Source organism: Leuciscus leuciscus (assembly GCF_965113295.1).
Source record: "Leuciscus leuciscus genome assembly, chromosome: 17".
Classification (NCBI taxonomy): domain Eukaryota; kingdom Metazoa; phylum Chordata; class Actinopteri; order Cypriniformes; family Leuciscidae; genus Leuciscus; species Leuciscus leuciscus.
The window spans coordinates 39,605,616-39,630,016 of record NC_138741.1 but is presented as its reverse complement, the minus strand read 5'-3'; the positions used below and the strand labels follow the sequence as shown (position 1 = coordinate 39,630,016).

Genomic DNA, 24,401 nt, shown 5'->3' with positions numbered 1-24,401 from the left:
CGAGAGTAGCCGCGTGCAGGCGGGGAGGAGCTGCAAACGGAGACGTGAAGTCGGACACTTTCTGGTTCCCGTAGTGACCGCTCACGTGGTGTTCGCGTACTTTACCACAGCTGCAGTGAAATAAATGTAATATTGGCCAAATAATACACAGATGTTTCAGAGACATTTTCATTCAATAGGCCTACTTTGCTTCATACAGCGTCTGTTTGAACAAGAATAAAGTTCAACATAATTGCTACTATTAATGAAGTGGAGTCTATACGTTTTTTAATCAGTTTTAATTTGATAAACATGACACAATATAACATACGACATGAAAAGAGTGTTTACTGTTATAAAAAACTGATTTGTGAGCTTTAGAGTAACTAAAGGTGTTCGAATAAACACGAAACACACGTGATCGTTGTCATGCGGTGAATCCGGCCAATCGTGGGACAGCTGTGTCGTCATCAGCCCTCCTGCAGCCCAGTGCAGCCGCTCTTGAGAAGCTGCGCTGGCTGAGTTCTCCGGCTACTCTCGAAATGCTCTCGCGGTACTTTGATGTCATATGTCACAGTCACGTGGCGTCGGCGCTGTATCAAGTCGGACAACATTTCTAACCGGCATGCACTGCTTCAAGTCAACCGCCGATCGGTCTGCGCAGAGCTGTATGAAGTCGAACAAGCCTGAAAACATGCTAGAATCACGTCATGACTTCACGCCACTAACCAATGAGAAGAGATGTTGGCGGGAAGAGACGTGCAGCCCCGCCCCAGGTGCGGCCCCGCCTCGATTGACGTCATCACTTGCCACTAACCAATGAGAAACATTGTGGGCGGGGCTGCACGTGCAGCCCCGCCCCAGGTGCAACCCCGCCCAAATCTGCAGGCTGCAGCCAGGTGCTTCTCAAATAAACAGTAAATGCACTGCACTCGAACGCAGAAGCATATCTCTAAATAACTAACACAAATAAGGTCTAAATCGACATATAAAGGGGTAATTATTGCACACAGGAGACATGTCGCATATTACAGTACGCTCTGGCATCATGACTACACTAATTAGTCACGCAGTTCAACAAATAAAACTAGTTCGCATGAACATACATACATTTCACAACATTCATCACAACGCAGTACAAACATGCAACAGTAGTAAAAACTTACTTGCTTTTCATAAAACGCACACAAAAGTAAAGAAAAGTGTCTCTGAAGGTGTGTTCGACATCGGCTGCGGCTGGATGTAACCGATCGGCGAGAGTAGCCGCGTGCAGGCGGGGAGGAGCTGCAAACGGAGACGTGAAGTCGGACACTTTCTGGTTCCCGTAGTGACCGCTCACGTGGTGTTTGCATACTTTACCACAGCTGCAGTGAAATAAATGCAATATTTGCCAAATAATACACAGATGTTTCATTTCATGAGACATGTTCATTCAATACTTTATGTACTGCTTCATACAGCGTCTGTTTGAACAAGAATAAAGTTCAACATAAGCAACTATCAATGAAGTGGAGTCTACGTTTTTTAAGCAGTTTTAATTTGATAAACATGACACAATATAACATGACAACGACATGAAAAGAGTGTTCACTGTTATAATAAACTGATTTGAGAGCATTAGAGGAACTAAAGGTGTTCGAATAAACACGAAACACACGTGATCGTTGTCATGCGGTGAATCCGGCCAATCGTGGAACAGCTGTGTCGTCATCAGCCCTCCTGCAGCCCAGTGCAGCCGCTCTTGAGAAGCTGCGCTGGCTGAGTTCTCCGGCTACTCTCGAAACGCTCTCGCGGTACTTTGATGCCATACGTCACAGTCACGTGGCGTCGGCGCTGTATCAAGTCGGACAAAATTTCTAACCGGCATGCACTGCTTCAAGTCAGCCGCCGATCGTTCTGCGCAGAGCTGCATGAAGTCGAACAAGCCCTGAGTCTCCTCTCATCATCCCTGAGCGTCGCGCTGCATTCCCTGTCCAGGCGCAGTTCACGTGATGGAGCGTTCATACGCACTTAGGAAACCTCAGCGCTGAACAAATAGGCTTTCAGACACTAACGCTTTTTGACTTTCTCAGTTTGTGTAAATCTACTTTGGGTTCAGAGTATTTATGTTTTCCCACATTAATTTCCCACATCTAGTACAATTATGTGGTTTTGTTTTATTAATACAGTGTATACTTTTTTCTTGATATTCCCAGAAAGAATGGAAGTGAAATGTGACAACTTGCCCCATAGGTGGAGTACATTATAACATGACCACATCACAGCTTAAAATGCTCTCTGATCTAATCAAAAAAATATATAAGACAAACTAAAATATTTTCTCAATAAAATACAATTAATAGTTAAAAATAAAATAATTTTTGAGTTTGACAACGAACACACAGGAAAACACAGCTATACAACACAGTTCAAAACATAATAATAATGAATAATTTCTGAACTTTGACTCTCAGTTTTTATTCACCTTTTCTCAATAGAATTCATAAAAGTATAGAATAGAATATCATAGTTCTAATAGAGGCTCATTGTAACGCAGTGTGACAACATGCCCCGCCTGCACAACTGGGGTTTAAACCCTGCTAGTGTCTTCTGCTAGTTAGCAAAGCATTAAAGAACCAAATCAACTGTTAAAGAACATATTGGAGATTAAAACAATATCAGATTTGTCTCATTTAAAATAAACACCAAAAATAGAGATGAAAAATGTAAATAAGAAATGTAGTTTTGCTATGGTTATATAAATGTTCAGTGATATCTTCCAAAGATTTCTGAATTTTGCAATGTTTTCTCTATAGTGTTGATATGGCATCTAGTAAATACAGTAAGTTTCGTCATGCTAGCATGTGTGGAAGTATTTAAAACAAGGGTGTTACGACTAGCCCCGCGTTAGCTTGTGCCGCTCTCCACTACTATAAGTGGAACAGTAGTAAACTTTAAGTGCACAACTAGTTCACAACTACATTTCTCTTTTGTACTGCATCTGTACTACAAGTGAACTTATAAGTATACTACTAGTTTACTATTTTAATACTAGTAGTAAAAACAAATAGTTTATGCAAGTACAGTTTGAAGTATACTCTCAGTAAACTACTTGTAAGCGCCATTGTGTCTGTATTGTAAACTCTGTCATGTACGTGTGTGTCCAGTAGGGGTCTCTCTTGGGTAACTGGTTCTAGAATATAGGTGGAACCCTTCTTTCAGGGAACAGGTGTTGCTGCAGGGAAGGTGCACACAGGGTTTGACCGCTACGTTAAGTTATGCTATGCAAGTAGGAGATCATACTGGTGAAGGACTGGAACTGTGTATTTGTTGACTGTTTGCTTGGATTCTTGCTTACTTGAGATGAAGACCAGTCACGGTAAAATAAATCTATGACTGTAAGCATATGAACTTGTGTGTGGACATTACAGTGAATAATAACCCGGTGTGCGCATCTGTAACGAGTTATAAGTACAATTCAAGTTTAATGTATTGTTGTTGTCTTTTCCACTAAAATCCTTGTTTTATTACTGATTTATTTTTGTTTTCCTTTGAGCAATATATGTTGTTTCTGCTATTCACATTAGAGACTTTTATTTTGACATGTTTTTCTGTTGCTGCATTGGTGCCATTTTGAGTGTGCGCGCGCGCCTCTCTCTTTAGTTCGCATTGCACATGCTGGGGAGAGGTAAGCGTTTTGCAGAGCTCTTCGATTTGTGAGCAAATTAAGTTTGTAAAGTGTGTAAATCGATTTGATAATCCTTTGTAAACAGTACGGAGACTGTCTAGTATGTTCTGTTGTATGTTATATGTGTGTGTGGATCAATAATTTGAAGATATATCGTGTGAGTTTTGTGATCTGTATTAGCTAGGTTTTGAGTCATTAATCAGCTAAACTAGTGTTGTATCATTCAGGTGATGCAATAATGAGATGCTCACACGACGTTTATCAACTTTATTGCTGTAATCCACAGGTATTTCACTTTTATTGTGTTTTATTTTCTATATTGTGTTAATGTTATGTGTAGTTAGCATAATTGTTGCATTTAGTTCGCATTGCACATGCTGGGGAGAGGTGATGCAATAGTGAGATGCTCACACGACGTTTATCAACTTTATTGCTGTAATCCACAGATCCACAGTTGGTGAAAGCCCATGTTGGGTGTGACTGTGAATAACAGTGTCCTGGTCCTTATTAAACACAACGCAGAGAAAAGAGTATCGTGACAGCGGTTGGCAGCAGACCGGTTACACATCCATTAACACTAGGGATGCACCAATTGGGAAATTCTGGGCCGATACCGATGTTTAACATAACAACTTGGCCGATGGCCGATGCCGATGTTTTTTCTTTTTGTTATTTATTCCTTCTTTTGTGCCACGGAAACATACAAGTCTTTCGGCTCTTGATCACACTATCCTAGAATGAGCACAAATTCAATCAGACCAATTTATGAAACAAAAAAAAACTTTAATGTCACTTTCTGGTTGACAGTTATAACCTTATTTATAAGTTCTTTTTCAGTTGTTATGAAGAGCAATATGAGAGAGAAATTTGGTAATCATTGTCTGACCCAACAAAAAAAACATTATAATATTCATTTTATTTTTCGTGTTCGCATTTATGAGGGAAAAAACACGGTGAATGTTCATACCAAAATATTACATTTTAAGCACGCACGCGCTCTTCTGCGAGAGAGAGAGAGAGCGAGAGAGAGAGCGAGAGAGAGAGCGAGAGAGAGAGAGAGAGAGAGAGAGCCCCGACCGCGCGCGCGCTCTCACTCACTATTCAGAGCGGTCAAGCTTCCCCGTACTTTTTGACAAGAGTGTTTGACAGGGAGGCCAGAGTTTCTTTGCAGCTCAAGTCGGCGGCGGTGTGTACAGTTAACGCTCTATCTGTTGACGGCGCTGAGGGAAAAGCTCCCGCCACTGGAAGAAGCAGTCGCCGCCCATTTGTGTCCTCCTGCGCACCCATCAAAGCCGTGCAGAACGTCTTCAGCACTCGCGGATCGTGCATACTCCGCCGCTTCTTCTGCTACACACCATGGTCGTTCTTTTCTCGAGAAAAGGAGTTTTCTCATAGAAAATAAATAAATAAATGCGTCATTGTACCCAGCACTTCTGAAAATGCACTTCCGAATGCGTCTCTGTCCCCAGCATATCAAACCAAACTGACGCCCATGTGACATCGGCGAATGTCATTTTTATTTCCCGATGGCCGATGGCAGTTAACGAGGCAAATATCGGCCGTTACCGATGTTCAGCCGATGCATTGGTGCATCCCTAATGAACACACACTGTCTTGGCTGCTTACACTACTAGTTTACTATACTAAGCAAGTTTTCTTTAAGTGAACATTATATCATACTTATAGTTTACTATTTATATATTATTATAATTTTTTTTTAAATGTATATATTAAGATCAAATGTATCTACATATAGACATCATTAGGGTTATTGTCATATGTGTTCTCCTCTACTGTAGAGTTAATTACAAACCCAAAGCACGTGTGTGTGTGTGTGTGTGTGTGTGTGTGTGTGTGTGTGTGTGTGTGTGTGTGTGTGTGTGTGTGTGTGTGTCTGTGTTTTCCCTCCCTCTCCCACACTCCTCCCGTCTCTGCTTATCCTTCCTCACAGCACTGGGACTGGAAGACCAGGAGTCTCTGGCTCTACTGGGTCCAGCAACATCACAGTTAATCAACACAGTAGAGGATGTAGACATTGCAGATAAATGTTCTCTCACTGACTGCTCTCAACACTCACTGGAATACACATGAAGACTATTCTCCCGCTGTTAGGATGATTGCAGAAGTGCTCGAGCCTGACTAGCTTAGCAGATCGCTAACAGGTTCCTCCAAGAAAGACTCCGATGCCAGACTTCGTTTGAGTGGGATTTACTGGAAGAGGAAGCTCTGTAAAACTGAACATACAATAAAGAAAATGTCAAATAATGTGTCTTTACATCATAATTCAATTGTTACATTCAGATTATAACATAATGAAGGTGTACATTTCTATACAGATGGCCAAACAAACCAGCTCTGCAATCTTATCTTCTTTAGAAATACAATTATACTTGTATTTTACTATATTAACAATCAAAAATACTTCACTAAATACTCACAGACATATGTTTTCAAAGCCTTTGTAACATGAAACCGCATGGCAGGGAAATACAGGGTTCTGTGCAGATCAAGAACTGTGAGCCTGCTCCCTGCAACTGAGTTCAGCTGGTAAACTCATGAGGCAAGCTGGGCAATAAAACAACGCAAAAACACATTCGAGAAACAAGTGTTTGTTATCAAGTCTGCTAACACCTCTGCTAATCGATAGCTAGCTAGACATATGTGGAAATTAGTGGACTGGTCTTGTTATCAACATTGGATGAATGTATATGATGATGTTTGAATTTGCTGACATGGAGAACCATACACTGTTGCGCCACGTCCCGACACGCTGGTTGAGCTGCTCCCTGCAATCGCCAGATGTGTCAACACCTGTCCAGCTGTGCGGAGCGACTTCTTGCCGCTGGGAGAGGAGGAGTGCCCCTGTGTCCTCTGGGATGTGCTCCGGGGGAACGAGCATGGAGAGGAAGACAAATGCAGCAAGCTGGAGGTCACTCTCTTCTTCTTGCAAAATACTTTAAAGATTTTCACTGGTGCTGTGCTGAGTCTTGAGAGTGACAGTCTCACCTCAGCTGAAATGTGTGCGCTGATGAGCGGCCTCCGAACCAAACTCCAGCAGCGCCAGCAAAAGTTGACAGCGTCCTCCTCTCCTCCTTTAATCTTAGTGTTGACAGGCTCAAGAGAGAATTCATGAGTTTCTATGATACCGCGGAGCAATACCTTGAGAAATGGTTCAACTTCTCCGAAACTGGGCACCTGTTCAACATCCATTGTTTGAGTCTCAAGGAGAAGCAAGAAATCAGCTACCGGGAATTAACCTCAGCTGTATCCGCCCTTCAGATGGAGGATGAGCTTGACCTGGATGAGCTCTACAACGAGAGCTGTGTTCTGAAAGAGATATTGCCTCATCTGGAGAGACACAGTCACCCTGTAGGTGAGCTTTGGGCTCAAGCACTCGGGTCTGCGTTCCCACAGTATGCCAAGCTACTGTCTTTCATTTTGAGCATCCCCGTGAGCAATGCATACTCAGAACGGGTGTGTTCAATTATGAAAGGTGCCTGGACCGGTGTGAGAAACAGGTGCTCATTTAACCTGGTCCGCAGCGAAAGCAAAGTAAAAATTGTGCAGAGTTCCATGAATACATCCTGGGAAAGACGGGAGTGCTGGCAGCCGTGAAAACCTCAAAACTATACAGTTTCATTGTTTCTATTAATTTATCGAATTAATCTATATGCACAAAGACAATAGGATAGGCTGACCACCGGTCCCGCTTTTTCATCAGTCTATTGGTTTTTAATCATCATATTAAGAAAACGTGTATGCGTTCTTTTGCCTTTTTAAGAAAGTATTTTATTTATTCTTTTTGTGGTGTAGTTTTTCACCAATATTTAACAGCTCTTTGTCAGTAGTACAAATATAACAGCCGGTTTTTAAATCCTATCCAATGGTTGAAAGGAAAGGAGTAAACGCGGTCACTAGTAGGTTGTGACGGCTGTCAATCAAAATGTGGAGCGGTGATTCGTTCCCTGTGTTCCCTGTCAGAAAACAAATGGATAATTTGGTCAATTAAAATGTTGGTGTTTGCCTGCTGTGGTTGTTTTAATTCACATCCTTTCTAAAAATATGAACGTTTTTGGTTTAATATATTCTTAATATAGAAGACTGTCAATGATCTAATTTCATGTTGTTTTATATTGTATTTGTTCATTGTCAGAACTGTTTCAGGAATAGTGATCTGCATGATGCCGCTGCCTTTGGGCTCAGTGATGTTGAATTTAAATGACATGTAAAATAAAGACATGTTCTGTTACACTGTGATGTAATGGTGTTATCTGGAACTAAAGAGCAAAGAACGTTTATCAGCTGAAAGGCAGAATACAAATGATTTTATTAAGTTAGATAAACATTATATAACAGTTTCAGGTTATGTTTAGTGTTGGTAACATGTCCCACATTGTCCCACACAAACTTATAATCGTCCCACATTTGGTTTGTTTGATGGTGGTCATCCTACAATAGGACCCTTTTGTCCCCTTTTTGTTTTATAGAGATGAAGAGAGCGAGTTGCAGCAGCCGCGAGGACAGGGAATGTGCAGACAGCCAGTCGTAAAAATATATGTATTATATCAATGTACAGTATATGTACTTATATGAATAAAAATATGTTGGTTCAGGTTTGATATTCATTATCTTTAATTATTAAATAAAATAAAAACAATTATTATAGGCTAGGCTATGTAGTCTAATACCCCAAAATACTGCACTGTCCGTGGCCATTTGGTTTCAGTGTCATCGTCAGGTGAAATACTAACGTCTGGGTGATCATGTGTTGCGGGACCAGGGCGATCTTGCAGACACGCAGATGCAATACTTTGGAAGGTAAAATGTTGATACTTCTGATAGTTTTGTAATATCAGTTGGCCTGTTACATCCTAATAATTTGTTATATTCTAATCATTTGTTTACAAACATGTATTCATTACTTAAATGAGCTCATTGTTTCTGGCTTAGATTAATACATTATTAGCTAACTGTATTGTATGTATACGTACATTTATGAAAGACATTACTTGGACACAGTCACCTCTGATAAAAGATACTCTATATTGTAATGTAGGCACATGCATTTTCTGCAAAGTTGCTTTTAAATGATTTAGTAGTTCCTGCGGGATGACAAGGTAACGCTTGAGTAATTAGTGAGGAGTTACCGCGCGCCTTCACAGAACAGCGAACCGAAACCGGATTAACATTTTCATGGATTAATAACTTAAATTCTGCTCTGTAACGTTACCTCATACAAAACTATTATATACTGCCAGAGAGGACAGCGACACAACATCATGTGAACGACTTTTGGTACCGGTTTTGACATTTTCTCAATAAATAAATGATTGTGATTATACGTGTCTGTCTGTTGTTTTTCTTTATAATTGTAGCCTACGTAGTTTTCAGAAATGGTTATAGGTTTAGGGGTAGGGGTAGGATTAGTGGCTCAAACTATGTTTTAATGCTATATTGTTAATAAAAATGCCATTTCCTTACACATATCTGTCCATTACGTTTTATCCTTTTAATATTGTCTATAAAATGGGTATGTTTAGGTGTGGGAGTAGGGTTAAGAGATCTTACATTTATAATCTATAAAATGGTAAAAGGGAAATTATACAGATATATTTATGATATGAAATATTCATAAATAGTTTATGTTTTTTAGCTGTAAAATCGTAATAATGTTACGTTTAAACGTTGCAGATACGTCCATATTATACGTTTCAGCATATATCGAAACTTACAAAAAAGTATGTTTTCTAATTACGTATTAATACCTACTATTAACAATAGCTAAGTTTCCATCCACTTGTCAATTGAATTATCTGAAGTTCAGTAAAAAAAACTCATGCGAATAAAGCTGGTGAAAGTGTGTTTCCATCCAACAGCTTTAAAGCGAATAAAAACCTGTGCGTAATGACGTCACATGCTGTTTTGCAATCAAATTAGTATATCGAATTGATTTGTGACATTTTAAGGTGTTTCCATTCATTTTCGCACTGAATCGCACAACATTCAAGCAAACATTTGCGAACAAAGTTTTGCTAGACAAAATGGACGTGACATTTGTCAAAACTTGAAATATAAATTATCAGAAAATGCGTTTTAATACTATATTGAAACGTCTGTAGCCTATACATCAATACTCCCTTAATAAAGACGTTAGAAAAATATCAGTATACACATGCGTTTTATATTTAATATGAGGGAAATACACTTGCGTTACGGTCCGGACGTGACACAAAAAATCTTTAACTGATGATGAAGGGTTGGCTCTCCACAGAACATAATATATTCATTTTATTTTATTTTTCGTGTTCGCATTTATGACGAAAAAACAATGTTACGGATGTGACAGTTCTCCGTTACGGACGTGAGTGCTCTGAAAGCGGCACTACAAGACTGCTTTAAAACTTTCACAGAGATCTCAAACAGGCATTTAAAACACCAAATATTAAGGATTGGAATATCAAGCAAAATAATATTCGATGATTGATCGAAAATCGTATCTCTCCCCCCACATGCTCACCGGCAAGACGCTCCGTCATTAAATTTCTCTGTAGCCTACTGTAGGCTAGGCCTATGTGTTGTAGCCCAGTCATTAAAAAACTTAGCTTCATAAATTTAGTTTCATATTCATGTTTAAATAAAATAATATATATATATATATATATATATAAAAATTTTTTTTTAATTCTATGTTGATTATATGAAAAGTGAAAAGCATGAATAAGATAAGATGATCCCGAAAATATCGGGAGACAAATGGAGTGGGGCAGACATGATTTTGACCACTTCGTTAAGTTTGTTTTTGTAGAAAACCTTTCTTTAAAGTGAATTTCGTTTTGTATTAATTGTATCTTAATTTTAAATGTTTCATCAACCAATTGCCTGGATTTAATACATAAGAAGTAAATAGCAGACAATGTAATCAGGACACAGAGGCGCCGGCGCGTGGAGCTCTCTTAAATGAACCGAAACTAAGCTACTTGCCTCACAGACCTGAGAAATATATAAAGCATGTAATGTGTACTTTTAAACAAAACAATTCAAAACGAAAGAAAACAGACTGCTCGCCTCTCTGCTAATGTAGCCTAATCCGTATGAAATGTGAATTTCTCTCTGGCCCGTTCACTACTGCGAAGCATCGTAATTCATCTTTGACACAGAAAACACTTGTTTATTAATAAACAATTGAAATGTCTCCTTGATATATTTGACATATTAATAATCATGACTTTTCCCAGTTCTTTGTGACAGCTATAAATGTTTTTAATTTTTAAATTTATTGTTTTATCAAAATCTCTTTTTTTCTCTCGACACCTATTTAATTTTGCACGAAGTTCTGGAAAACTGTCAAGTCCCGATATGCAAATTTGTTTAAATTCATACGTACGTAATCACCATGATTTTTTTTTACATTGAATCTTGAAAGAAAATATATAGTCCGACCTACTGACCCTTTTTTTTGTTTGTTTTTTTTTGGCTGTTACGGCAAACCAAAATATTTTTAAGGATGGCCCATTGGTTGAAGCATTTTCGGATGACCAAGACAACATTTGACCTGTTGTGTAATTTTATTGGCCCGTCCCTTTTCCCAGATGTCGCAAGCTCTCGCCCTCCGGTTCCAACCGAGAAGCGTATCGACATTGCGCTCTACAAACTGGCGGATACAATACATCTGTCTTTGTTGACACCCGCCATGTGTGCAGACAGTATAAGAGGTGCAAACAGAGCGGAAATACTGGCCGGAAATGAACTAAAACTTCTTCTTCATTGTTTTGTGGCGGGTTGCAACCAAAATTACCTAAAACTTAATCGCAAATCATTATTTACTCGGCAAATAACGTTTCCATCAACGTTTATCGCATAAGCCGTATATCGATCAAGATAAAATCCGATGAGACCGAACGTATTTCATTTGAGTCGATATTCATGAAATTCAATCGAATTTTACTGTTTCCATAAGGCATTTTTCATTCGATATCACTTAATTCGGATAAAAACGTGTGGATGAATGAGACCAGGCTGCACTAGTAGTTCCTGCGGGATGACAAGGTAACGCTTGAGTAATTAGTGAGGAGTTAGCATGTTTTTCACAAGTAATACAAGTTATTTAATTTTATATTTGACACATATACAGGCATACATTTCTGTGAGGCACTAGTAATATTCTAACAAACATTGTAAACTGGAAGATGTGGTTTTGCGATTATCGCAACATAAATGCAGCCAATTTCTTCATTAAGGATGCAAATTGTTTTTGACAAGAGAACATCAATGTTTATATTCATATCCTAAAGAGAAGTCCTCCTCAGGCGGCTACTGTAACATAAAGGTAGGTCTTTGGAGTCTGAGACACTGAACTGACACTCAATATGAGCTCATAATAGTGAACTAATCCAATCATGAGTGTCAGCATCACTTCCTAATTATTTAAGATTTTAAACAAATTATCATTATTAGTATTATTCTATGTTTAAGTTTGAAATAAACATACGTCCATCCTTTGGCAAGAGTAGTAGTCACAATCTCAACATGTAGCTAATGTATTTGGGGGAATATAATATTCATAAACTGGTTTCCACAAAGAACCCATTTGAGGCACAAGCTTCTGAAATGTTATGATCATGTTAAGAGTAAAAAAAAAACCCCACAATTGTTCACTTTTTAGACGTTACTTTTGTGATTAGTAATTAACTGGTTATTCTTTCTTAGTTCACAAGTAGTTCTCAATGAGGATATATTTCTTTAGTAATAATCAAATACCTACCAAGGAACTACCTTTGTACTAAATTAGATATTACTTACTGCTTAGTTAATATTGCTTCCATATTAGTTAATAGTATTAAGTTCGGTGTTAATGCAGTACTACCTATTACTTCCTGCATAGCTACTTGTTAACTACGGACCATTATTCTAAAGTGTTACCCTTATATGCTTCAGCTTTTACGCAATTGTGGGCTGGACTCATTTAAAGTAATGTAATTGTCTGGTTTTAGCCAGGTTTCTGTCAAACACAGCATATCCAGTTTATGATCTGTGATCATATCATTTACAATAAGAGCTTCTGAAGAAAGGGGTTTAATATTTAGCAATCCCAGCTTTATCACTTGTTCAATAAAACTTCTATTGTGAAAGTATTGTGTAAAATGCTATACAAATAGATGTGACTTCACTTTGAACTTGAATTAACACTACCTGAATGAATGAATGAATTTCAAGCATGGGGCATCTGTTGAGGAGTGTAAGTGTATGGAGATGTCTGTGTGTTTGTTGAGCAGGGAGATCTGGGTGTTTATATGAGTATGGACACAGTTCATGAAAATACAGTTGTTCTGTCAGAGTGTCAGAGATTTAACAGTATACAAGTTTGTGTAAAAAAATGCAAATTTATTATAGATTCATAGATGTTTTTTTTATTGATCTTTTTGTTTGTGCATACAAATCATCAGGAAACAAATACATTTTAAGCACCTGTTAATTTCAGAAGCACATGAGAGTCTTTATTATTATTATTTTTTATGTTAGATAGTTTGTAGGTTAGTAAGAGCTCAAAGTACAATCTAAATAAAATTTGCCAAGTCTTGCTTTAGTCACAATCATTCTACATATTGTAAACCAACTAATTACAATCTGTGCAACAGTAATCCCAGTTGTCTTCATAATCCGTGTAGCACCACAGGTAGTATTTACCATGATAGCCACACTTGTGATTAAACCGGCAGGATTTGTCATTCACAGTAGAGAAGCAGTCATCAGAAGTACAGCATCTGTAAATACTGCCTTCATCATCTCGGCACCAATTATTTCCCAAACCATATTTGGCACAGGCATGGTTGCTGCGGCAGTACTCCCCGTTTGCAGCTTTACTTCTCCACAGCGGAGGGCTACAGTAGTCCCAGCTGCCAGAGACTTTGTAACACCAGTAGTAGTCCTTGCCATATGTGCCGCAGGGGTGATCATCCTTGCACCTCTCTCCTTCAGCCGTGATGAGTGAGTACCGGGGTGAGCACTCTATCAGCTCCTGGCCTGAGTAACACCAGTAGCCCTTGCGTTCGTCCCGGTAGAGGCAGGGAGAGGAGCAGCAGGACTTGGTTTCATATCCTGTGACGCACAGACATCTGTCAGAGTCACTGAAGCTTGAGCAGGGCGATCCATCAGCTGCAGTCTTCTGATTCTCTGGGACCAACAGACATTGAACAGCATCGGACCCCTTGGATACCTCCCTTTTATTCCTTACTAGTAATTTAACAAGAGTTATAAGACAAGCACTTCCAGCAAAAATCTTCAGATCCTCTGCCACAGTAGAAAAAGCACTCATGCTGTCAAAGCCTAATAATGCTGTCACCTTCCTCACCTTGACATTGATATTAGATAATATGCTGTCAGTGCTGGTGGTCCTTTTCAGCGCGCCAAGCGTGTTCTGCACATCTGAGGGCACTCCTTGGTTCACTGGTATATTAATTAATTTCCTAAACTCTTCCTGAACCATGCTCAATTTATTTTTGTCACCAAAACAATTATCAGCAAAAATACGAACTGTCACTGAGAGGCCTCTATAGAGTCCGCTGAGCCGATTGTTCAAGTCTGAGACACTCATCAGGCTTATGCCAGGCTCTGCTGGCCGGTTTTTGCCCATATAGCCAAAGGAGAAAGACTTGCTGTCATCCCATAGGTGTTTATAACAGACAGCTGTCCAGATGTGAGAGGGCACCGTCACCCTTTCAGGGTCATCAGAGATTCCCCTTTGTGGTATTCGTAGATTTGAATCAGGTACTGTACCAGTGACAATGTAGACTGTTGCAAAACCCAAATCACTGGCATGTCTGCTTGATAATAATTTCCTCAGAGTGCTCTCCCAACTCTTCCAGTGGATACGGTTGAAACACGCGTCCATCGGTGCTGCATTGGTCAGTGTAAATGTTGCCGTACGGCCTTCACCGCATTGGAAGCTGTTGGGGTTCAGGTGTCCACGATCATATCCGGTGTCACTGTAGTCACTGCTCACGGCTTGATTTCCTTTAAAAGTGTTTTGATAATTTTGATTCTCACGGACCATATGTTCAATCGAGGATTGAGGTTGGGAAATCTACAGAAGAAATGATTGTGTAAGAACTTTCACTAAAGTACCATCTATCTAGCATACTTTATATATAGATTGAAACGATTAAACAGAATGTAGACCAATAATTAACTGACCAGAACTGTGTAATTTATTATGAAATGCTGTGGTTCAACTGCTAATGAAAGTCTTTTGTTAGACAGTGAATATTTACCTGTGGCTCTAAATGCCAGGTGTTTGAGCTTCCACTGTCGTCACGGCAATACTTATCAAATCTGTAGGCGCTGTAGAGAGGAATCCTGTGAGGAACCGAGTACCGCGTAGCGTAAAAGGGGCCACTGCTTCCCTTATGCTGACAGATTCTCTCGGCATTCTGATCCATTCCGCCTGGTTCTGTGCCTTTGTAAAAAAACTCACTACACTCATCAAAGCTCGTGACCACCTTTGCCTGAGCGCTGAATGCTCTCAGCATGATACAGGTGAGCAGACCAAGAGCAAACATGGTTTGACGCTGGTCTCGTGTTATAGAGAAGAGACACCAGGAGCACAGCTGCTTTAAGTACACAGTCAGAGTCAGAGATGGTGCTGTGGGTGGGACTGAAATAACAAATGAGAAGAAATGAGGAATGTGATGGGACCTTCACTTCATCATGATTATGGGATTAATTTTACTACTGTCACATGTAAAGAAACTTGGATCTAAAATAAAACAAATGTTGCTCAGTAGTATTCAATGCAATGTCTGCAATTTTGACTTCTGTTTTCTAATACATGCTGTTTCACTTCTGCATCTGGTGCAAAGCCAGCTGAGGAAAGCTGTTATCCCTGAATTGCTTACATTAGAGAAATCATACTCTGTTCTCAAATATGTGATTCTTGGTGACACCAAGAACTCAATGATTTGGGATTACTTGTGACTATATTTGTTGTTAGAGAAGACTTTGGCTGCATCCGAAACCGCATTCTTCCCTACTATATAGAAGGCAAAAAAACAGTAGGCGAACAAATAGTAAGTCAGAATCCTTAGTATTCATAAAACTGTAGGTGAGAAATAACTGGGTGGTGTACTATTTCTTGTGAGATTCAGACGTGCGTATATAATATTGCGTCGGAATATGCACTATATAGTATGAGAGGACTGTACGTGAAAAGAGTCATTTGTCCGAATCCTCCGTATTCATAAAAGAGTAGGCGAGAAATCCCCGGATGGCCTACTGTGTCCGCCTAGATTCTGAAGCGCTCATGGATTCTTTTCTATCCCAGCCTTCCCTGGATGTGACAATCGAACACCGCTGAGAACAGCAGCGTTGTGTTTACAAAAGTCAATATTAAAAACCAAAAAACGTGGTTCCTTGTGTTAAAATTGCATTTGTTAAACTATAGCGTAAACTGTTTAATTGTTGAAGGTTGAAGACACAAGACTGTATAGTATATTTATGATTTCTTTTTTTCTTTTTCTTTTTTTATTATTTATTTAGCTTTTCATAAACAGGGAAACATTAAAACAAGCACCATATGTTCTACAATAAGTGTCAAAAACAAAGCCTCCCCCCAGCCCTCAAACGTAGATAAATTCTATAAGTTGTTGTGTGAAACATGCAATTGATTCTGTTATGACTCATAAACAGGCTTATATTGGCTATAATAATGCAGTTATGTAAAGGAAAACACTGTAATAGATTTCTTATAAGGGAAATCTTTATTATTGGTTTATAGTAAAGACACTGAGACGTGTTTTACTTGAGATTGTTTTATTGGTTTATAGTAAAGACACTGAGACGTGTTTTACATGAGATTGTTTTATTGGTTTATAGTAAAGACACTGAGACGTGTTTTACATGAGATTGTTTTATTGGTTTATAGTAAAGACATTGAGACGTGTTTTACATGAAATTGTTTTATTGGTTTATAGTAAAGACACTGAGACGTGTTTTACATGAGATTGTTTTATTGGTTTATAGTAAAGACACTGAGACGTGTTTTACATGAGATTGTTTTATTGGTTTATAGAAAAGACACTGAGACGTGTTTTACATGAGATTGTTTTATTGGTTTATAGTAAAGACATTGAGACGTGTTCTTTTACGAGAGGTCTCTCGTACTTGCGTAAGATATCTTACGCTAGGGGAAAACCTCTTTTCCTCGAGATATTGAAGCCAAAAATTATCCTTAATTTTGCAATAATGTAAAACGCATTGCAGCAGCATGCAGACATGGGCGAGACAGCTCGCGCGCCCATTGGCTGCTCTGCGGCAACTGCACCAGCCTATCGATAGAGGCTCCTCATGACGTCAGAACCAATGAGGGCGCTTCGCGCCCATTACGTCATGTCCCGCTGAAATCAGGTGGGGCCAGGGCTATAAATACGGCCCAGAGAGGCTGGTTTGGTCAGTTTTTTATCTCTTCAGCGGGCTCACGCATCGCTGGATCCTGAGAGGAAGCCGCGCCGTCTGAGTCAAGCACCCAGCGGGATTAATCTGCATCTGAAGCTGCCGGTCGACAACTCGCCGCCTTCAGTCGCCGTTCCTGCTGACGCTTTCCGGCGTACATATCCTTTTCTCTGCCACTGTGTTTTGTGTATGTGTGTGTGTTCGCCGCCGCGACACACACTCTCATTGCACTAAAAGAGCCGGGCGTCTTTTTCAAGACGCCCCTTTCCCCCCCCAACCCGCAAAGCTCGCCGGTGCGCCCGCTTGCCTTGCCTGCTTGGAGGATGATACCTGCTCTCCCTCTGTTCGAGCCGCGCAAACCGCGCCGTTCACAGGGGATGTCAGGAGCGGACGGTCACGGGGCTAGCTTTCTCTCTCCCTCTGTTCGAGCCGCGCAAAATGCGCCGTTCACAGGGGAGGCTGGAAGCGGACGGTCGGGGTTAGATTTTCTTTACGTACAAGAAAGCTACCCTGCCTCTGCGCCCCATTCACGCGTCAATCACCAGCGAAAGGAGAAAATAGTGTTTTAGTCCGAGCTGGACTGACCTCAATATTCTCACACATTTCTCAGTTCCCTGATCAGGCGACTGGAAATATAAATATTGCAGCGCCGGCAAGCAAACGCCGAAGAAAACATGTTGACGCTCTTATATGCTCGTGCATCTGAAAGCCTTTGTGTTCCCCGCTGTGGCTCAGTGGCGGAATTTTTGGTTTTTCACACGAGAGACCGGGGTTCGAATCTCGGTCTAACGGCAGATTAATTATGCCTCCAATGCTTCGCTCTGTCAGTTCCCTGAAAGGCGACTGCAGATGTGCATTTTGCAGCCAACGAGCGCGTTGTACAACCCGCTCGCCTGCACCCAAACACCGTTTCTATGGTTCCCGTGCGTCACTGGCGAAAGGAGAAAAGAGTGTTAATGTCCCGCTGCGGCTGGGCCGAATTCTATTTCTCATTCCCCTCTGAAGTTCAGGCGACTGGAAATGTCATACTGCAGTGAGCGAGCCTGTTGTAATGCACGCACGCCTGCAAACGAACGCCAGCATGTTGACGCTCTCTGTTTCTATGGCAACTTCTCGCTCGTTCAGTTCCAGAAAATGCGACTGTTCCAGTGTATTCTGCAGTAAACAAGTCGGCGACACATCGGCTTGCCTGCACACAAACGCCGCTTTACGGCTACCCAGATAAATCCCATAGAGTGTATTTTCTGGTGTTCCGGTCACGGCCAATGGTGTTATGAGTGTAGACAAAATGCCCACTGCCTCCCCAGTGCTCATTCCTACACAGAAACACAGGTTTCTCTGATAATACTCGCGCTATATAAAAACCTTTATGTCTTCCCCTGTGGCCCAGTGGCAGATTCTCAGGTTTTCACGCGGGAGATCCGTGTTCGAGCCTGAGTCTAACGGCAAAAAAAAAAAAAAAAAATTGTTTTGCCGTCAATAGGCCTATTTCACAAAAATGGCCGCCGAGACCGGAAGTAGGGTAAACTCTTTTCCGGTGAAAGCGCTAGCAGTAGCAGTCGGAGGACAAATGGGGAGACTAAAAGCGGCCAGTCCTGTTGCGTACCTTTTTATGTTTGCCCTCATAGAAGAAACAACCCTATTTATAATTGCACAGCTTTCCTTGTGACGAAATGTTGAAAAAGCGCTGGATTTGGGCTATACCGAGAGAAGAGGGGCACTTTTTTGTGTGTTAAGCACTTCACGGAGGATGAAGTCCGTGTAACTTACGAGTCTACGAGAGTCCGGTCGTAGATATCTTACACCGCAGGCCGTGCTTTGCAGGTTTTCATGGAACAACTGGGGAGAAGTTAAATCATGCCAGAGACAGACGGCAAAAAGACGTGTCTGTGCTGTGAAGGAGGAAGCTGATGTTGAAAATGGAGTGTTGATGCCGGTTCGGGAGTGATGCCCTGACAAAACATGTTTATATTGCACTTGATTGTTATCTGATTTGCACGTCATGCACTTTTATTTATTATTATTAACTGTTGGCAAATTAAAATTGTTTGTAGAAGTTGTTTTATGTAACTTTCTTAAAAATGAGTGAACACGGAGCAGTTTTTCCGTGAGCGGGACTGGAAAACCCGGAGTGGATCAGGAGCGGAGTGATAACAGAACGCTTAGAGTGGAGAGAGGAACATGCTTTTGCTCCACTCCAGGCTTTGATCACATCCCCCTAAGCAGGGTGAATAGCCTACACCTCGTCTTTCCCATTCAAACTAAAATGAAGACATTTATTACACTATTTGAGAAATGTAAGCATATTTACAGCATTAAAATTATGAACAATGAATTTAAGATATAAGGACAGGGGGGAACCCTGATATTGACAGAAATCCGTCGTATACTCTAGTAGCGACTGAGAACTTTAATCCCTGTATATATTATGAAGTGTATTACTGAATATAAAATTACATACATGATATATTAGTAAATATATGTCTCACATTTTTAAATATATGAAAATTCTTTGTGTATTATTCAATATATTGTAATATTAACACAATATATTATTCTGTATATTTTCAAATATACTGTTAAACCATTCAATATATTGATCATTCATATATAGGGAAATATATTTTGTTTTCATAAGGGGACCCGACAGTAAAATGTGATTTTGTAACATCATGATTTTTTAAAACATGTAATATCACTCACTTCATTCATGTTTTTAGTCTAACAATTTTTTATTATTTGCCTTAATTTCATTATTAGACCTACTAGCAACGTTAGGTCAAATTCACTGTAAAGATGTACAATTCTTAGTTTCATTCATGGTGGTAACATGACAAATTTGCCATTTTCTAGTCACTAGTGGAAGATTGCTGCAATCTCCGGGACAAACTAACACTTAATAACATGAAATTTTAACAAAAGCCACTAGATTTCAAACATAGCCTACAATCAGACAACATTTCAATTTATTTATTTATTTTGTTTAGCTATGGTAAGTGTGAGCTTAGTCATCAAGTGCCATGCCATTTAAATGAATGGAACCTTTTTTTTTTTTTATGTAAGCAAACGTCAAGAATAATTTGTAACCTTTGTCCAATTTCGATTTTGTCACAGCCCCCTGAAAACTATCAACAAAACGGACAACATCTGCTATTCTTACTTTTTTCAGATATATAATGACAGAGAAAACAAGCTGTTCACAGTCCATTTTGAGAATGAATGGCAATCGTAGCGGGCGGCGGCGCGACCGGAAGTATCGCTACCCTACTTCCGGTCTCGGTCGCCATTTTGTGAAATAGGCCTATGCTCGCTCTGTCAGTTCCCTGAAAAGGCGACTGCAGATGTGTATTTTTGCAGCCAACGAGCGCGTTGTACAACCCGATCGCCTGCACCCAAGCACCGTTTCTATGGTTTCCGTGCGTCACTACCTCCATTCTCACACATTTCTCTGGAAATGTCAATATTGCAGTGGACGAGTCTATTGTAATACACGCACACCTGCAAACAAGCTCCAGCATGTTGACGCTCTCTGTTTCTATGGCAACTTCTCGCTCGTTCAGTTCCAGTAAATGCGACTGTTCCAGTGTATTCTGCAGTAAACAAGTCGGCGACACAGCCCACTTGCCTGCACACAAACGCCGCTTTACGGCTACCCAGATAAATCCCATAGAGTGTATTTTCTGGTGTTCCGGCCACGGCCGATGGTGTTATGAGTGTAGACAAAATGTCCACTGCCCAGTGCTCATTCCTACACAGAAACACAGCCCGTCGCACAGGGCTCGCGCACATGAAATCGACCCAGATCGATTGCGCATTAAATGTGGTAAATGTGCCCACTGCCCAGTGCCCACAAACACTACGTTCTGCATGTCTCAAGGTTTCTGTAAAACGAAACCAACATGCATTTTTGCTCTGCTCAGGCAGACAATACTGTCAGTGTTGTAAATGTGCCCGCTATCCCACGCCCACATTCACACATAGACATGACAGGTCTTACGGGACTCGCCCAGCCCTCCCCCTCTCGGTTGACCACCGCAGAGGAGTCGAGCGCGGGCAATCTGCCCGCTGTTATCAGCGCGCCCCCTGCCTCAAATGTCATAAGCGCGACACTTATGTTGCAGCACACTGAAGCCCCTCTGTCGCTGAGCGACCAGAGCGCGCTTCGCATTCAACCCCTAGCCATTCGTGCAAACGCATGGGCAAGGCTACCCGGGGTTTCGAAGTGGGTGCTAGACATTATAGAAAGAGGCTATTCGCTACAGTTCGGTCGACGCCCGCAACGCAAAGCGGCGCGAATCGATACTACGGTGAAAAAGGAAGTAGCACACCTACTTCGGGCCGAAATAGCGAAGTTACTGAGCAAAGGGGCTATAGAACCCCTATCACAAGCTCAGAGCAAAGGGGGCATGTACAGCAGATATTTTCTGGTACCCCAAAAAAAAAAAAAAAGAAGACGGGGGTCTCAGACCCATTTTAGATCTAAGACGACTAAACAAAGCACTTCTGAAACGACGGTTCAGAAGGCTCACGACCAAGAAAATCCTCTCGCAAATTTGCCAAGGGGACTGGTTCATGTCGATAGATCTGAAAGACGCTTATTTTCAAATACAAATAGCGTCACGTCACAGGCGATTTTTGAGATTCGCCTTCGAGGGCCAGGCATATCAGTACACAGTCCTGCCATTCGGCCTATCCCTGGCACCTCGCGTATTCACGATGTGCATGGATGCAGCGCTCGCACCCCTCAGGCTCCGAGGCATACGAGTGCTGAATTATTTGGACGATTGGCTGGTTCTAGCTCGATCACAGTCGGAGCTCATAGAACACAGGACCATATTACTCGATCACCTCGAGAATTTAGGTCTCACAGTCAATTGGGCAAAGAGTTCACTGTCTCCCAGTCAGAAAATATCTTTTCTGGGCACAGATCTGGACTCGCTGTCTATGACAGCACAGCTGTCGCCGCAGCGCAGACTAAGTATTCAGCGCATGACAGAGATTTTTCGCCACGGCGCTTTAGCCCCGCTCAAAAAGTTTCAAAGGATGCTGGGTCTCATGGCTTCAGCATCCTCAGTGCTTCAGCTGGGTCTGCTTCGCATGCGCCCGCTGCAGTATTGGTTGAAAGCGCGCGCCGCGCAGAGCTTGGACCTCCGGTCTCGCGCGCCTCAAGGTCGATCAGAAATGCGTCGCAGCTCTGAAACCTTGGACAGTGACCGACTGGTACCAGTCAGGTGTAAGCCTGGGGACTTCCTCGAGTGTGAAGGTGGTGTCTACGGACGCCTCAACCTCGGGATGGGGAGCGCTGCTCGAGGGCAGACCGTTATTCGGCCAGTGGTCGGAACGGGAAAAGCTTCTGCATATAAACTGCCTGGAAATGATGGCAGTCGACAACGCGCTGAGGCGCTTTTGTCCCCAGATAAAAAAGACACCACGTCTTGGTCCGTTCGGACAACATGTCAGTGGTGGCTTATATAAATCACCAAGGAGGTATCAGATACAGAATCCTTCACAGGCTGACGGAACACCTCCTGGTCTGGGCTCAGCACAGTCTGCGCTCGCTCAGGGCAGCGCATGTGCCCGGCCATCTGAATGTGGGACCAGACAGACTGTCCAGAAACAATCTGCCGACAGGAGAATGGTCTTTACATCCACAGACAGTCAAAATGCTATGGCGGACATTTGGCAGAGCGGAAATAGACCTATTTGCGTCTCAAGAGAACGCTCATTGTCAGGAATTCTTCTCCAAGAGCAGGGATGCGCTGGCTCACGTCTGGCCCCACTGCCCGCTCTATGCGTTTCCCCCTGTCACGCTCCCACCCCAGGTGTTAGAGCGAATCAGGGAGAGCGGATGCCCAGTGCTACTCGTCGCCCCATTTTGGACAAACCAAGTCTGGTTTCCAGTCCTGATGCAGCTGACGAGTACCGCCCCGTGGCCGATACCGGTGAGGAGGGATCTCCTCTCGCAGGCGAACGGCTCGATCTGGCATCCTCGCCCGGAGCTTTGGTCCCTACATGCGTGGGCCATCAACGGGTACCCGTTAACCTCCCAGCGGGAGTGTTAAACACGATCACGCAGGCTAGAGCTCCATCTACGAGGCGGCTCTATTCCTCAAATGGTCTGTGTTCACTAGCTGGTGTACAGCGAGTGGCACTTCACCCTCACGCTGTGGGGTGCCAGAGGTTCTCTCCTTTTTACAAGAGCTTCTGGATAAGGGCAGAACCCCATTCACGCTCAAAGTTTATGTGGCGGCCATAGCAGCGTTCGCTGAACCACCGCTTGGCCAGTCATTAGGAAGGAACGATCTGGTCATTCGCTTCCTTAGAGGAGCTAAGAGGCTGAACCCTCTCAGACCACCCTCAGTTCCCGTTTGGGACCTTTCCACGGTTCTGGAAGCCATGAAAGGTGCCCCATTCGAGCCAATACAGTCAATAGACCTGAAACTCTTGTCTTTCAAAACAGTGTTTCTTCTGGCTCTCGCTTCAGTGAAGCGCATAGGGGATTTGCAAGCGCTCTCAGTGAGCGCGACGTGTATGGAGTTTGGGCCGAATGACTCGAGAGTCATACTCAAACCAAAGCACGGATATGTTCCTAAATCCCTCAATACAACGTTTAGGGCACAGGTGATCTCCCTGTCGGCCCTGCCGGTATCTGAAGAGGAAGGGGACGCAGGCTTCCTTTGCCCGGTCAGGGCGTTAAGGGCCTATGTGTCTCGCTCATCTGTTTTCAGACAGACAGAGCAGCTCTTTGTTTTGTTCAGCGGACGTTCTAAGGGACTAGCTGCGTCAAAACAGAGTCTATCCAGATGGATAGTTGATGCTATAGCGCTAGCTTACACATCCAGGGGCCTGCAATGCCCGATAGGTGTCAAAGCGCACTCCACAAGAGGCATGGCCTCGTCGTGGGCTTGGTCCAGTGGGATTGCCTTGCAAAATATCTGTATGGCGGCAGGCTGGGCCTCCCCGTCTACATTTATAAGGTTTTATAACCTCGAGGTTCCCGTTTTGCAAGCTAGGTTGCTCTCGGTTTAATTTTTCAGTATTCCCCGCCCGATGCTATCGGCTCGGGATGCTGAAACTGCTAGAGCGTTGATCACGGATCGTCTGTATACTCCTGTGGGCAGTGCGTAAGTCCCCCATATTTACCAGTCCAGGCCGAGTTCGCCCTGGCTGTGTGGAACACTTGATATAACATGCTCTTATCAGAGCTCCATATTACAGGAATGATGCTATTCTAGCCCCTCTTCCCGGATTCTCTGTGAGTCCCTTGTGATTAGGCACTGTATGAGCCCCGGGCACCTGCCCTTGGGACTTT

General features: G+C 42.1%; 1 protein-coding gene and 1 long non-coding RNA gene across 2 annotated transcripts in view; one reads left to right on the top strand and one right to left on the bottom strand.

Annotated features, from left to right (window-relative positions):
• The window catches only part of LOC309479498, a 111,282-nt gene that overhangs the window by 27,434 nt on the left and 59,447 nt on the right, over positions 1–24,401 (top strand). The gene's annotated exons all lie outside the window — the stretch shown is intronic.
• LOC309479144 (uncharacterized protein) lies at positions 12,119–15,262 on the bottom strand. Its single transcript, XM_082143058.1, has 2 exons — positions 14,914–15,262; positions 12,119–14,726 (listed from the first exon to the last, which is right to left on the bottom strand). The coding sequence occupies exons 1-2, from the start codon at positions 15,199–15,201 to the stop codon at positions 13,260–13,262; spliced, it is 1,755 nt and encodes a 584-aa protein (XP_081999184.1). The 5' UTR covers positions 15,202–15,262; the 3' UTR covers positions 12,119–13,259.

Bases quoted from the DNA above. Each gene is read 5' to 3' on its own strand.
- LOC309479144 (XM_082143058.1), bottom strand. From the start codon at position 15,201: ATGTTTGCTCTTGGTCTGCTCACCTGTATCATGCTGAGAGCATTCAGC. The intron at 14,727-14,913 runs GTAAATATTCAC...TTTCTTCTGTAG, and splicing joins CCTGGCATTTAGAGCCACAG to ATTTCCCAACCTCAATCCTC.